This window comes from Diceros bicornis, chromosome 17, assembly GCF_020826845.1.
Source record: "Diceros bicornis minor isolate mBicDic1 chromosome 17, mDicBic1.mat.cur, whole genome shotgun sequence".
NCBI lineage: Eukaryota > Metazoa > Chordata > Mammalia > Perissodactyla > Rhinocerotidae > Diceros > Diceros bicornis.
Window position 1 is genome coordinate 28,955,506 of NC_080756.1, and position 17,420 is coordinate 28,972,925.

The 17,420-nt window shown below is 35.4% G+C and overlaps 1 protein-coding gene across 8 annotated transcripts in view; it reads right to left on the bottom strand.

The window, feature by feature from the left end:
• Positions 1-17,420, bottom strand: part of C17H12orf40 (chromosome 17 C12orf40 homolog) — a 102,617-nt gene that overhangs the window by 82,110 nt on the left and 3,087 nt on the right. For all 8 annotated transcript variants that reach the window (XR_009222554.1, XR_009222553.1, XR_009222552.1 and 5 more), the window contains exon 2: positions 2,547-2,586. Coding sequence is in view for 4 of the 8 variants with exons in the window: in XM_058558508.1 (XP_058414491.1) it covers positions 2,547-2,586 (40 nt within the window). In the remaining 4 variants the exon portion in view is untranslated. The remainder of the gene's footprint in view (positions 1-2,546; positions 2,587-17,420) is intronic.

Here is a 17,420-nt window from a genome sequence, read left to right on the forward strand (position 1 = left end):
GTCAGAAAAGATGCTTAATATGATTTTAATCTTCTTAAATTTATTGAGACTTGTTTTGTGACCTAACATGTGCTCTATCCTGGAGAATGTTCCATGTGCACTTGAAAAGAATGTGCATTCTGCTGTTTTTGGATAGAATGTTCTGTATATATCTAAGTCCATCTGTTCTACTGTGTCATTTAAGGCCAATGTTTCCTTATTGATTTTCTGTCTGTATGATCTATGAAGTTCAATTTTGACATTAGCAAGAGCTGTATAGTGAAATGGACTGAGAAGTGAATGGGAGACAAGAGTGAAGGAGCAAAGAAGGAAAGGGAAAGGATCCAGAGAGGGCTTTACTTGTTTAATAGGAGAGAAATGAGTATGTCTGAATATCAATGGAACGCTTCCAGTTGACAAGGAGTGGTTGAAGATACAAGAAAGGAAAGAAGTAATTGATGCAGTGAGGTCCTTGAGAAAGCAGAAGTAAATGGAATCCAGATCACAGACAGAGAGTCCTTCCCTTGACCAGAGGAAACTACTTCCATAGTTACAGGAGGGAAAGAGAAAATGGATGAAGACGGAAGATGGTTTACAAAACTGGTGGTAGAAATTTGAGATAATTCTCATCTGATAGCTTTTATTTCCTCTGAAATATGATACAAGGTCATTCAATGAGTAGGAAGGGATAAAGAATAGTGTTAGGAAGGAGAGGTCTGAGGAGGCAAAGGAAGGCATGAAATTTTCAAAGAATAGGAAAGTGACATGACTAGAGATCAACACTTTGGGAAGAGCCACGTGTCTTTCCCTTTCTGATTAATATTCAAAAGAATGATCCAAAGAGAGTTAGATTATTTTTTAAAAATAGTCTGTGAACAGACTTCATTCATAGTCTATTAATTATTTAGTGTCTATGTTATAGACACAATTCTAGGCACAGGAGATACAGAATGAACAACAGTGGTAAGATCCTTCTTCTCATGAATATATTTTAATGGGGGGCACAGAATAAACAAATTTATAAGAAAATATCAGATTATGAAAAGAGTGATAGATTAAAGAGGGTAAAGGAGAGGGAGTAACTGGAGGGTAGGGAGCTATTTAGTTGTAGTGATCAGAGAAAGCCAATCTAAGAGGAGACACTTGAGCTGAGACCCAAATGTTGACAAGCCAGACATGCAAATATCTCGAGGCAGACTATTCCAGACAAAGACAAGAACAGTGGCAGAAAGAAGGTCCCTGTGGCTGAAATAAAATGAACAGGACAAGTAGTAAGAAATGAGGTCAGAGAAGCAGGCAGGGTGCAGATGCTTCTGGTCCTTTTAGAATATGGTTAAATCAGATATTATTCTAAGAGCAATGAAAAGTAATTGAGGCTTTTAAGCAGAGGAATGATAAATTCTGATTTGTGTTTTTAAAAGACCGTACTAACTGCTGTGTGACAAACAAATTACAAAGGAGTAAAAGATAAAGCAGAAAAAAACTGATAAATTCAATTTCATTAAAATTAAGAACTTTCCTTCAAAGACAGCATTAAAAAAGTAAAAATAAAAGCCACAGAATACACATATAAGTGACAAGAAATTCCTAAATATATAAAGACACAATAAGAAAAAGACAAACGACTCAAATAAAAAATGAAAAAAATACTTGTAAAAGTACCTGACAAAAGAGGAAACCTGAATGACAAGATAGTCTCATTAGTAATCAAAGACATACAAGTTAAATTTAAAATGAGGCATCAATTCACTGAGTTAACAACTATTCTGCTTTAATAATAACCACTCCCTTGCTTTTCTTTAAATTTTACCACCTTCAAACGTATTTTTTCTGTTTGGAACTTTTTGTAAATGGAATCTTACTACTTGTATTCTTTTGTGAGTTGCTTTGTTTGCTCAACATTATGTTTTTGAGATTCATCTACACTAATTACATGTAGTTGATACATTTTCACTGCTGTACCATTAGTTGGGTATGCCACAATTTGCTTAACCATTCTACTGCTAACGGACATTTGGGTGGTCCTCTTTCCTTCCCCCTCCCCTTCCCCTCTTCTTTCTCTCTTTCTCCTTCTTCTCTCTCTTTTATTGTTTTCTATTTAACAACAATGATCCAAACAAGCTTGTACATATCTCAAAGTTCACACGTGGAAGAGTTTCACTCAGATATATACTGCTCAGTTGTAAGGTAAGTACATGCTCAACTTTACTATGTAATACAATCAATGTAATACAAAAAAATGTAGGAGCTAGGTTATAAGGCCATTATACTACTCTAGGCAATAAATGATGATGATGTGAATCAGGGTGTCAACAGTACAGGCAGTGAGAAGTTATCAGACTTGGAATATATTTTGGAACTAGAATGACAACAAGAATCAACAATGATCCTTAAGTCTCTGCCTTAGCAAAATGGGTGCCTAATCAAGCTGTCTACAAGGATTGAGAAGACTAAAGGCTTTAAGATAGTCTTCCAATTTCACTTAGGTGAATTTATTACCCTTGGAAAAATGCTTCAGAAGATCACTGTTCTCATAAGGCTAACACAAATAAATATATTCTCTTTACCTTTTGCTTTCTCTTTTCCTGCTTAATCAGAACCCTGGTCCTGAAAAAGGAAAGGAGATAAAAAAATATAATGATTAAAGAAATGGTCTCTAAATGACTGTCATTTTAGCTGAATTAAAGATTTGGAATTAAAATCTAAGAGTATAGTGACAATTATATTATTTTCTGAAAAGAAACTATGAAAATGTTCTTGAAGTATTTATAGTATATACTGTTTCACAAAATTTTCTTAGAAAATCCAAGAACTAATAAAAAAGACTCTAGACCTATGATTAATAATGACACATAAAACCAATCTGAATTATAAAAACAAGATAAGCAAAGAGAAATCAATGCATTGGAAAAGATGTATCACTAAAACATTCTCATTTGATAGCAATATTCTTGGTCGACACTGCTCTTTAATTTTCCTTGTATTTCAATATTCTACTTAAATCAACAGGAAATAGAGAAAAGATAAAAATCTACATAGGATCTAAGGAAATGTTAAGTTTCTCATTAGAGCAATTTCCCAGTTACATTAATGTATCAGCTATGTGTTCTTGAAATCTCATAACTTCTTTAAAAAACAGCTAGCCTTTATGGATGTGCTTCACACCTACGATCTTTGTGCCAAACACTGCATTGAATCCCAATGATAGTGCAATACTTAATGATTATAAATTATTTTCTCTATTAATAATAGTAGAAAGCTATAAAACATTCATGACAACATAAGCAGATCTGCACAATATATCTTTTGGATATACATGAAACTATGATCTCAAATTCAAGATTTGTATGAGAATTATAAATAAAATGACAAAATGTATCTTAGCTATATGAGATTATGTAATAATAACATGAAAACAATAATTGCTAATAATGAGTACCGTATGTATTGCACCTTTCTAGATACTTCAGATACTTTACATGTATAAACTCATTTAATCTTCACAGCAACTCTCTAAGGTAGGTTCTTAGAAACTAAGATGCAGAGAGGTTAAGTAACTTGCCCAAGGTCACACTGCTAATAAGTGGTAGAGCCAAGATTCAAACCCAAGAATTCTGGCTTTGAAGTTTTTAACCAGGCATTATACTGCCTTCCAAGTACATCAACTGTGAATATACAAAGCTGTTCATGTTCAAAATGATTTTCACAAGCTACATGAATGACAGGTACTGAATACCCCCAGACTTGGCTACTTATGAAACTTGTACTTTAACATACTCCCAATAGCTATGTCCTAATTGACCATTTTGAGTTCACTGAGCAAAGAATCTGATCTATCCAGATCCATGCAGCATAATTGTACTGCTGGCATTCAAACTTTAGAAAAGAAAAAGGAAATAAATTACAGTTCATTGACTCATCAAATGCTAAGGCTCAAGAGGACCTTAGAGATTAGTTTATTCTCCATCGTTTTAAAACTTACAAAACTTAAGGCAAAGAAAGCAAAGTGACTTTTCAAAGTTCAGAAATATAAGAAGTATGACAGAGCTAGCAATAATATCAAACAATCCATATTATAAAGAGATAATAGAAAGAAATATTAATTCTATAAGCAGTTCCTACATTATAAAGAGCAATAGAATTAGGGACAAGTCAGAGTCTAAATACAGTCTTCATATATGTATAAATCAAGTGATTTTATTCCAGGCTGATTTTCCATTATGCAGGACACTCTTATGGCTCTCACCAAATTCTATGTACTACATAATCCCTATTCCTGTGTGCCTAAGAAAAAATTAATTAGGATTTCAAGACCAATTGCTAGATTAGCCTACTAATCACTAGACTACAGTGAAAGTGAAAAAGGATCCTAACATATAAGTCAAAGGTAATTTCTTAAACAGAACATTTTAGAATATTATTAAGGCAACCAACACTACTAAATAGTACTATACGTCTAAATGTTTTATCAAATATAGTCACTCTCAATAACCTGCACTAAAAAAGATTGCATCAGTTAGGATTCTTGATTACAAGAAATTGAAATCTTCTTTGGTTAATTTAAACAGAAAATAAATTTATTAAAAAGAAATCAGATAACCAACAGACCTGCCAAGAAAGTTGAGGAAGCAGGTTTGGCAACTGACTAGAACAAGGAAGTGTAGGCAGCTGTGGGGTCACAGTCAAAATCATGCCATAATTAGTTTCATAAGGACACCACTGATGGCACTGGTGAACACTGGACACCATTGACTGCACCAGTTCCACTCCTGCACAGTGAACTGAACACCTCCCCTGGTATCACTGGCATTAGTATTCTTGAAAATTCAATCCTGCTGCAGCTCTTACAACTGCTTGCAACTACAATAGATGCTCTGTAGTCTCTATTTCTTTGGCTACTACCTTCTAATTCAAAATACAGGACAAGTGCACCAAAGTCTGAGCTTAGATCATATGCCCATTTGCTAGTTGCAAAACAGAATGAAACAAGCATCTGGTGTTTTTTTCCAGATTCCATAGAGGGAGGGGGTCTGTGCCTATCACCAAAACTCATAAGGTAGGAAACAGCCCTACACATAGATAAAGGGCTCAGATGCTCGGCTGCCAATGAGTACAAATGTCCACTAGAGAGATGCTGTACAATTAAATTAAAATAGTTGATGATCCAAGTGATTTTTTATTTGGCTATGTCAAGTATATATATATTTATGTAGAAAAAAATATATATATATAGTCCTAATAGTTGCTTCTAATGGTTTTGCTTAGGCTCATTTAAAATAAAACTGCAAGGTTGTTTTTTTCCTTCCCAACGGTTAACCAAAATGGTGATATAGGAGGATCCTGAGCACCCCTCTTCCCACAGACACACCAAATGTACAGCTACACTTGGAGCATTCCCTCTGAAAGAGATCCAGAAACTAGGTGAGCAACTCCTACATGTTGGACAAATGAGAAAATACCCACGTTGAAACAGGTAGGAAAGGCTGAGACACACTCTCACCATAAACCCCACCCCTGGCACAGTGCCATACAGTCAGGAGGGAACCCCCAACTCCAGCTTCTCCCTGAGGAGCAAAGGGTTTGAACTCCACATCTAGTACTCCAAATTTTAAGACTCTCACCAAAGGGACAGACTCCCAAAACACCTAGCTCTGAAAGCCAACGGGGCTTGTGTCCACGAGACCTACAAGACTATGGCAAACAAATAAGCAATTCTTAACAGGCACGCAGCACTCACCTAATCTATCTCCTCGGGGTTCACCATGGAGTGAGCAAGCAAATATGTTTTATGTAAGCCTCATGGTAACCACAAACTAAGAGCCTATAGTAGATACACAAGATAAAGAGAAAGGAATCAAAGCATACCATACAGAAAATCATCAAATCACACAAGAAAAGAACAAGAGAGGAGGAAAGGAACAGAGGAATTACAAAATAACCAGAAAACAATTAACAAAATGGCAATGGTAAGTCCATCAAATAATTAATTTAAATGTAAATGATCTCAATTCTCCAATCAAAAGATTGGGAGCCAGTCCGGTGGTGTAGTGGTTAAGTTTGCATGCTCCACTTTGGCGGCCCAGGGTTCGCAGGTTTGAACCCTGGGCGCAGACCTACGCACCGCTCATCAAGCCATGCTGTGGTGGCATCCCATATACAAAATAAAGGAAGATGGGCACGGATGTTAGCTCAGGGCTAATCTTCCTCAGCAAAAAGAGGAAGATTGGCAAGGGATGTTAGATCAGGGCCAATCTTCCTCACCAAAAAAAAGAAAAAGAAAAAGATATAGAGTGGCTGAATGGATAAAAAGAACATGACCCAAATACATGCTGCCTACAAGAGACTCACCTCAGCTTTAAGGACACACACAGACTGAAAGCGAAGGGATGGAAAAACACATTCCACGCAAATGGAAACCAAAAGAATGCTGGGGTAGCATACTTATATCAGACAAAACAGACTTGAAGAGTAAGACTGTAACAAGAGACAAAGAAGGTCGTTATATGACGATAAAGGAGTCAATTCATCAAGAGGATATAACAACTATAAATATTTATGCACCCAACATTGCAGCACCTAAACATATAAAGTAAATATAAACAGAGCTAAAAGGAGAAACAGACAGCAATACAATAATAGCAAGGGACTTCAATACCCCACTTTCAACAACAGATTGATCATTGTGATATTGTGATTTATAATAAGAAACATATATTTGGTCTTCATCCCTAATCCTGGCACAGAGCTCCTAAAGCCCTTGGAATTTCCTAGTAATGAGAGCTAAAAAGGTGTCTTTTGTTATGTTCATGAAGTGACTTTTGGAACACACCTAAGGATGGGGGCTGGTTGTCCAGAGAACTGTGATCCTGTGATTAGAGGGTTGGAACTTTCAGTCCCACCTCCCTGACCTCCTGGGAGAGGAGAGGAAATGGACATTGAATCAGTCACTCATGGCCAATGATTTAATCAAGCCTCTGTAATGAAACTTCCATAACAACCCAAAAGGACAGGGTTTGCAGAGCTTCCAGGTTGGTGAATACTTGGAAATTTGGGAGAGTGACGCTCTACAAGAGAGCATAGAAGTTCTGTGCCCTTTGCACATACCTGGCACCATGCATCTCTTCCATCTGGCTGTTCCTAAGTTACATCCTTTTAAAATAAACCTGTAATTTAGTAAGTAAAATGTTTCTCTGAGTTTTGGGAACTCCTCTAACAAATTAACTGAACCAAAGGAGGTGGTCACTGGAATCCCCATTCTATAGCCAGTCAGTCAGAAGAACAGGTGACAACCTGGACTTGCAATTAGTGACTGAAGTGGGGAGGCAGTCCTGTAGGACTGAGCCCTTAATCTGTGGAATCTGACACTATTTCCAGGTAGACACTGTCAGAATTGTAGGACACCAAGCTGAGGTTGGAGAATTGCTTGGCGTAGGGGAAAAACAGATACATCAGAATTGTCATCAGAATTGTAATCATCCAGATATAAAATCAATAAGGAAATATTGGACTTAAACTGCACGTTAGATCAAACTGACTTACATATTTACAGAACATTTCATCCATCAGCAGCAAAAGACACATTCTTCTCAAGCGCACATGGAACATTCTCCAGGATAGATCATACGTTAATGCGTACAACAAGTCTTAATAAATTTAATAAGATTGAAATCATATCAAACACCTTTTCCAACTACAATTGGTATGAAACCAGAAAACAATTACAAGAAGAAAACTGGAAAATACACATTTATGTGGAGACTAAACAACATGCTCCTGAACAACCACTGGATCAAAGAAGAAACTAAAAGAGAAATAAAAAAATATGTTAAGAGAAATAAAAAAATATTTTCAGACAAATGAAAATGGAAACACAACATACAAAAACTTATGAGATGCAGCAAAAGCAGTTCTAAGATGGAAGTTTGTAGCAATAAATGCCTATGTTAAGAAAAAAAGAAAGATCTCAAATAAACAACCTAACTCAAATAAATAACACCTTAAGGAATCAGAAAAAGAAGAACAAACTAAGCCCAAAGTTAGCAGAAGCAAGGCTACAACATAGATCAGAGTGGAAATAAATGAAACAGAAACTAAAAAGATAATAGAAAAGAAAAGATCAATGAAACTAACAATTGGTTTTCTGAAAAGATAAAAATGGCAAACTGTTAGCTAGACTTATTAAGAAAAAAAGACAGACAACTCTAATAAAATTAGAAATGAAAGAGAAGACGTTACAACTGATATCACACAAATAACAAGGATCATAAAAGACTACTATGAACAATTATAGCTACAAACTGGACAACCTAGAAGAAATGGATAATTTCTTGAAACATACAATCTACCAAGACTAAACCATGAATAGAAAATCTGAACAGACCAATTACCAGCAAAGAGATTGATTCAGTATTCAAAAACCACCCAACAGAGAAATGTCAAAAGCTAGATGGCTTTGCTGGTGAATTCTACCAAATACTTAAAGAATAACTAATATTAATCCGTCTCAAACTCTTCCAAAAAACAGAAGAGGAGCAAACACTTCCAAACTCATTTTACCACCAGACAAGACACTACAAGAAAAGAAAATTACAGGCCAATATCCCTGTTGAACAGAGATGCAAAAACCTTCAACAAAATATTAGCAAACCAAATTCAACACTACATTAAAAAGATCCTTCACCATGATCAAGTGGGATTTATTCCAGGAATTCAAGGATGGTTCAATATACACAAATCAATGTGATACACCACATTAACAACATGAAGGATAAAAATCATATGATTTCAATAGCTACAGAAAAAGCATTTGACAAAATTCAACATCTTTTCATGATAAAAACTCTTAACAAGGTGCGTATAGAGGGAGTGTACCTCAACATAATAAAGGCCATAAATGACAAATCCACAGCAAATATCACATCAAACTCAACGATGAAACACTGAAACTTTTTTCTCTAAGATCAAGAACAAGGGTGCCCACCCTCACCACTTTCATTCAACATGGTAACGAAGTCTTAGACAGAGCAATCAGGCAAAAAAAAAGAAATAAAAGGCATCCAAAACAGAAAGAAATGAATAACATTGTCTTTACTGGCAGATAACATGATATTACATATAGAAAACCCTAAAGACTCCAGAAAAAACTGTTAGAATAGATAAATTCAGTAAGCTTGCAGGGTACAACATTAATACACAAAAATCAGTTGTGTTTCTATACACTACAATGACCTATCAGAAAGAAAAATTAAGGAAACAATCCCATTTACCATAGCAGCAAAAGAGATATTACAGGCTCATGGATTGGAATAATTAATACTTTACAATGTCCATACTACTCAAAGTGATCAGCAGATTCAATGCAATCCCTACCAAAATTCTGATGGCATTTTTCACAAAAATAGAACAAACAATCCTATTATTTGTACAGAACCACAAAAGATCCTGCATAGCAAAGGCATAATTGAGAAAGAACAGGGCTGGCCCCGTGGCTTAGCAGTTACGTGCGCGTGCTCTGCTACTGGCAGCCCGAGTTTGGATCCCGGGCGCGCACCAATGCACTGCTTCTCTGGCCATGCTGAGGCGGTGTCCCAGTTGCACAACTAGAAAGATGTGCAACTATGACATACAATTATCTACTGGGGCTTTGGGGAAAAAAAGGAGGACGACTGGCAATAGATGTTAGCTCAGAGCCAGTCTTCCTCAGCAAAAACAGAGGAGGATTGGCATGGATGTTAGCTCAGGGATGATCTTCCTCGCAAAAAAAAAAGAGAGAGAGAAAGAACAAAGCTGGAAGCATCACACTTCTTGATTTCAAACTATATTACAAAGCTATAGTAATCAAATAGTATGGTACTGGCATAAAAACAGACACATAGACCAATGGTATAGAATAGAGGGCCCAGAAATATGGGTATATGGTATATGGTCATTTAATTTATGACAAAGAAGCCAAGAATATACAGTGGGGAAAAGATAGTCTCTTCAATAATAGTGCTGGGAAAACTAGACAGCCACGTGCAAAAGAATGAAACTGGAATCCTATCTTACATGGTACACAAAAATCAACTCTAAATGGATTGAAGACTTGAATGTAAGACCTGAAACCATAAAATTCCTAGAAGAAAACACAGGGGGTAAGCTCCTTGACATTAGTCTTGGCAATGATTTTTTGGATTTGACACCAAAAGCAAAAATAAAAAAGTGGGACTACATCAAACTAAAAAGCTTCTGCACAGCAAAGGAAACCACCAACAAAATGAAAAGGCAACCTATGGAATGAGAGAAAATATTTGCAAATCTTTACCTCATAAGGGTTTAATATCTACAATATATGAGGAACTCATACTACCCAATAACAAAAAACAAATAGCCCAATTAAAAAATGGGCCAAGGACTAAATTGCCATTTTTCCAAAGAAGACACACAAATTGCCAACAGGTACATGAAAGGGTGCTCAACATCACTAATCCTCAGGGAAATGCAAATCAAAACCACAATGATTTATCACCTCACATCTGTTAGGATAACTTTTATCAAAAAGAAAAGAGAAAACAAATGTTAGACAGGATGCAGAGAAAAGGGAACCCTTGTGCACTGTCAGTGGGAATATAAATTGGTGCAGCCACTATGGAAAACAGAATGGAGGTTCTTCAAGAAATTAAAAGAACTACCATATGATCCAGCAATACCACTTCTGGGTATATATCCAAAGAGAAATCAACATCTCAAAGAGATATCTGCACTCTCATGTTCATAGCAGCATTATTCACAACAGCCAGGATATGAAAACAAAATGTCTATCAATGGATGAATGTATCAAGAAAATGTAGTGTATATATATACACAATAGAATATCATTCAGCTTTTAAAAAGAAAGAAATCCTGTCATTTGTGATAACATGGATGAACCTGGAAGGCATTAGATAAGTTAAATAAGCCAGACAGAAAGAGACAAATACCACATGGTATCACTTATACGTAGAATCTAAAAAAAAAAGTCAAATTAATAGAAACAAAGAATAGAAAAGTGGTTGCTGGAGGGTGGGGTAAATAGGGAGAGGTTGGTAAAAGGGTACATACTTTAAGTTATAAGATGAACAAGTTCTGAGGATCTAATGTATAACACGGTAACTATACCATTTGTTAATACAAAATAACATTATATTGTATAATTGAAATTTGTTAAAGAGAGTAGAACGTAAATGTATTCACCAAAAAAAAGAAATATGTGAGGTGATGGATGTGTTAACTTGACGAGGAGAATCCTTTCACAATGTATAGATTATCAAATCATCACATGGTACACTTTAAATATCTTACAATTTTATTTGTCAATTATACCTCAATAGAGCTAGAAAAGAATAAGATAGAAAAGACGGGAGAACATAACTCAAATAATGGGGGAAACTACATGGAATTCTATATCTGACAAAAAGAAAAATGTGTACATAATTAAAACGGCTTCCCATATATAAAATGTGAATCCTCAGAAGTCATTTGCTACTTTGACTACTACAATATTAAGTATGTAGCTAACTACCATAATTATACTTTAAAAAGTCTCCCTGATTTTATGCAAATGTTCTCCAATACATTCTACTACATTGGTAATCGCAGTTAAAACACAGCTCTGATTATCACTTAGGGACACGACTTAGATAGCCTGCCCCAACTTAGATTTCAACCTAGAACCTGCCCCAATTTAGATTTCCATTCTTGCACTTCATGTTTTCCAATACCCGACCAAACTAAAATATATGCTTTTCTTCTCCATATATGGACACTTCTCCCACCATGTTTTGTATTCAAAACTTTCAATACCTTCAAGACTCCCTTCGAACACCAGTTTCTTCATGAAATTTATACGCACTTTATAAAAAATTATTTTAAGAATTTCTCTAATTTTTGTCTTGAAATTTAAATTACCAGAGAATTGGGGGTGGGGAGGTGAGAATGAGGTTCATCTTTTTAACAGTAATTACTATGTTATTCTAGAAAATGGATTTTTAAAGAAATATATTGCAACCATCTCTTTCAGTAAAAGTTGTTTTTTTTTTTCAATTTTATTTATTTATTTTTTCCCCAAAGCCCCAGTAGATAGTTGTATGTCACAGCTGCACGTCCTTCTAGTTGCTGTATGTGGGACGCAGCCTCAGCATGGCCAGAGAAGCAGTGCGTCAGTGCGCACCCGGGATCCGAACCTGGGCCGCCAGTAGCGGAGCACGTGCACTTAACCGCTAAGCCACAGGGCCGGACCTCGGTAAAAGTTTAAATGAACAATATTAGTTGCCATTATAGCTACATACTAAAAAGAAAATCAAAAGGTCATAACCTCTTCATAGAACATTCTACAAGTTATCAATTCTGAGAAGCAGGGATGTAGATTATTTATTACATTATTCTTTGCTAAGAAAGAAAGAATAAAGTAAAACAGAGAGGTGTAAAGAGGTTAAGAAAGAGAAAGAAGGCAAGAGAAGTGAGGGAGGGGTAGAGGGTGAGAAGGAGAGAAAGAAGAGAGAGAGACAGAAAGGAAGAAATAAAACCATGCTGACTACAGAAACCTATTGGGGCATTCTGCCCCTTGCTATTCTTTCTAGTAAGAAAAAATTTAAAAGAAAATGCTAAAGAAATACTTTATTTAAAAAAAAAAGAAGGGCCGGCCCCGTGGCTTAGCGGTTAAGTGTGGCTCCACTACTGGCGGCCTGGGTTCGGATCCCGGGCACGCACCAACGCACCGCTTCTCCGGCCATGCTGAGGCCGCGTCCCACATACAGCAACTAGAAGGATGTGCAGCTATGACATACAACTATCTACTGGGGCTCTGGGGGAAAAAAATAAATAAATAAAATTAAAAAAAAAAAAAGACGACGACACAAAGGCAATAACATGGTGAAAGAAATATCAAAAGCAACACTAACGTACATTTTAGATGGAGTATGCAGGAGATGTCGAAACATTAGGGATTACATACTATGGGTATCATATGCCTTAACTGTCAGTTAGTCTTGAATTGCTCTTTTTTGTTTATTTTGTTTCACTTTTTAGTTTGCTGCTTAGTTTATTTTTTTAGTGGCGAGGTGCCATGCAAAAGAAACTGCTTCCAGATTGTTAAGATCTTACAATAATATCTTAAGTATGATTAAAAGTGAAAAATGTAAATAAAATTAATAGAGCAATAACTAACAAATGAAAAACAATATTTTATGGCGTGTGTTACACTGAAATTAATATTAACCTAAGACGTCATAATCTAACATTGTTAGCTAGCAGACTTATTAAGATTCAGGACAGTAATTAGCCTAGAAAAAGTACTTACGTTGGCTTTCCACAAAACTAAAGCAGGTCTACCTGATGTGTTAGGAATAGTAATGATATATGTTAGAATGTTATGGCTTTCAAATAAATTCCTCTCTTATAATACAATAAAAAAGTTTTTAGAGATGTATGAATTACAAAAGGTATCGTATTGAGAAAAAAAATTGTCAATCGATAAGGTAGAAATCCACCTAATACTCAGAATACAGAGTCTAATTAAAATAAGTTCTTAGAGACTGAATTCTTGTAGTATTTTCACACAGAAAACATTATTTTATAGTTACAGGCTGTAATGATAAATGTGAGCAGCCATCTCCTAAGTCACACAATGGAAGAGATTTTAAAATGTGAATGATACCCCAACACAAATGTATATTTCAGGCTAATCACAATTAAACTTTAAAAACTTTATTTTCAATAATTATAATTCACTAAAAGCTTCAAAAGTCAAAGTTTTTCACTCTATTTATGGGATACCTTGAATAAAGATTTCCAATCGTTTTTGAACAAAACGTCATCAAAATTTAGAGGACTTGCTTACAAAAACGTTCAATAACAATATAGGACAGATAGATTGATTTATAAAGTAATTCTTTCAAGAATCAAATGTTTGTGAAATCCAATTAATAAAAGGTAGCAAAGAAAGAAAGCTTATAATGACATGCCAAATTTATCCTTTTTGTATTTCAACATTAGTATTGTCTCAAAAATACTGTATTTCAGTTACATTAACTGTGCATATATAATATTGTTCAAAATTTTGACAACTGTAGCTTCTGTTCAGTAAAATATCAAGCTTCTTTGGCTGCAACTGTGAAACATGTAAACCACAACCAATTCCAAGCATATCTTGGCTACACAGTTTACACAATTTAGTAAGAACTCTGTTTTACCCATGATGCTATGATCCACCAAATTTGCATTCATATCATTGCAGAAATAATTTTATCTTTAATGTTCTGCAGTAACAAGTGTCAAATCGTTGTCTGCAGCTATAATCTCCTTAAAATAACTACTAAATCTGAAAGTAACTCCTGATGCTTTTTCAGCAGATTCGTGTCTTTAGATGGTCATGTGGTCAATGATATAACCATGGGAGATACTATTAGATGGTCATGTGGTCAATGATATAACCATGGGAGATACTAAATGCTGGCAAATATTCTGTGCACAAGTTATAGGTTCATCATCAACTCAATTGAAAAACAAGATATTAGTATTTAACTTATCATTAAGTATTAATTTTCCTTTATTTGAGCTCCCTGCTGCCAAAAAGGTTACAAAAGCATTACTAAACAATGTAAAGAAAATAGCTGTTGATAAAACCACTGTAGCAAAAACATTCCTACTACTCTTTGTAAACTCTCTGATAGGATTGATTAGCCTCTATTCCTGGCAAACATTTCACTTACACCTAATCTAAAATTTCTCATGTTTCCAATTGACCCCACTCCCAGGCATGGTAGCTACACAAATCTCTCAGATTTTAGCATGCAATGTTACAACTAGCTGGTATAAGTGGCCAGCAGGCACAGCAGCATTAAATACTTCTCCCACTCCAACCAGAGAGTTAGCTGTCCCTAGCTGCTCATGTCCCAGCACACTTTATTTTATCAGCAAGTGCCCTTCATGCTGTCTTTAAAAGGAGCTGTTAGTTACTTTCCATCGGGAAAGTGTCGAGCCTGGGTTATCACTGGATGTCTTCAGATTTAACCGCATGTTAAAGTGAGAACACTCTTCACTGCACACATGGCTCATGCACTAATACAGACCACGGCAGAGGTTTAAAGATGTTCATTTGAATCTATCTGGGCTCAATTTTAACAGACATATTAATGGTAGTTTATATTTAATTAAAAAACAAAAACTCTCAAGACAGATGCTAAACTAGGTATGCCACTAGGACCACAAGCATAAACCATAACTATCCCAGGCAAACTGGGATGATGTTCACTGTACATTTAAGTACTATCCCCACTTAACAGAGGAAGAAAGAGATACATAGAGACAGAGGCTAATTTACTGTAAAGAGAATTTATTGTAAAGCTAATTAAGCTTAAGCTTCGGGGCCCTTCACCTGAATATTCCCCTTCCAAACCCTGTACCTAATTTTGTAGTCACAACTTTGTATTCTTTTTCCATAAAGAGAGTACCTCACAACCTGGATCTGCTCCTGTATGGAGAGGTTTAATAATTAACGCAAATTCACATAGCCCACGATCCCTACAAAAGAGCTGGGATTGGTGTTGATTTGATTTGGAGAATATACAGTCATACAAGAAAACAGAAAAATAGTATTAATTTTTTTTCCCCCAGCAGAATCCTAACTGGTATCACTATCTTGGAGTCTTTCACTGCTATACTCCAACCTACACACCACTAACACCACAAAGAAACAGTCATAAAATACCACTGTCGTTGTGCTACTTCCAAATTTGAATGACTCCTCAATAACTAACAGATCAAATTTCAACTACTCAGTCTGGTTTTCAACCTCACCATCAAGCAGACACATACACACGTTTTTAAATATTTAAATGTGTAATCTTATCTCCAACTACTTATGTAATGTTTATTTTATTCTTTGTTTTTCTCCATCGAACTTTCCTTTAGCCTTGTTTCTGATTTGCCAAACCCTCTGCTAAAACTATCCTATGTTCTACTATTGTTCACAGAATTTTTTAAATCATATATTTTGGCCCCAATCTTAAACATTTTCAAACTTAATGGCATGTCATATCTCCCTCTCCCCAATAAGCTATAAATCTCTCAGAAAGAGACTAAATTTCAGGTACTTTGTACTCTGACCTGGCATAGTGCTTGGTACATAGCACTCAATAAATATTTTGCACAGGGAAACATTCTAGGCCTACATTTACAAATGCAAACCTCTCCCTCACCTAAACTCAAACAAGATTTTACCTGTCTTTCTTATGACACTGGTTGCATTCTTCAATCTAAGTTATAAAAATAATCTTCCTCTAATTAAGAAAAAAAGTCTTCTTATACTACATGTATAGTGCTATATTTACAGATCTATAGTTGATCTCATTCTGAATAGCACATGGAGGCCCAAAGACTGGTTACATCTTTATATTCTCCTTCCTCTCCTCTCTTCCTACCACCTTCATGTTTGAGGTGGCTATGAATTTGGTGAAACAAGTCATTGATCACTAAACAAGGAAAATAAAAGAGAATCTTCTCCAAATTAAAAAAATCAGTGCTTATACCTGTCCTCTCTCAAATTTACACTCAATCTGACTAGGAAAATACAGGGTTTCAGTGGAGACGTAAAAAGTACAAAACAAAGATTAGAGTTCTAGGTCAATGATTCCCAGAGAAGTAAAAAAAAAAATTTCTCAAACTACTAAGACTGACAAATGATTGATATTTTAATTTTGTCAAGAAAGGACTTTAAATGGGAGGGGTCTTTTAAATCAAAAAAAGAAGAATATAAGTTTAGAAAAAAAAGAAAGAATAGTCCATTAAATTGAAAACCTGACATTATCACTGATTAGCAAGTCTCACAGACAGTAGATTGGGTACTGCTATCATAGATATGTAAATTAGTTTCAGGTTAGACCAAATTTATTTACCCTACACGAGACTTTGTTTGAAATGAAATGTTATGCTATCTCGCGAAGATGTCCACAAACTATAACACTAAAGCCAAACCAAGTAAGTAATTTAAAAAGCAAAATAGCAGAAGCTTACTTCTTCCCTAGCCACTAGTCCTTTCCCACACACAAAGACATTTTATGTATGACTGGTAGAGTCCCTAAACTGAAGAGCAGCAAGAAGTCAAATACCAAGTTTGTTTTATACCAAGAAAAGTTGTAAAGATCTTTGCAATTGTAAAGATGCTCCTATCAAATGATTCTGCAATTAAACTTAATATATATCAGGTCCTATGACATACAAGAATACTCAGTTTTGATTTTGTGTATACAATCAGGTTGCTACAACCAAAAGATGAACTTGCTAAAGCCTGCTTCATTCATTTCCTTGACAAAAATGTATAAAGCCGCTTATTAAGTATTGCCCTGTCTTAATGCAGAACCGTCTATGGTCTGCCAAATAATCCTTTCAAGTTCTTCAATACTGCCCTCCCAACCCATCTCTTCTAA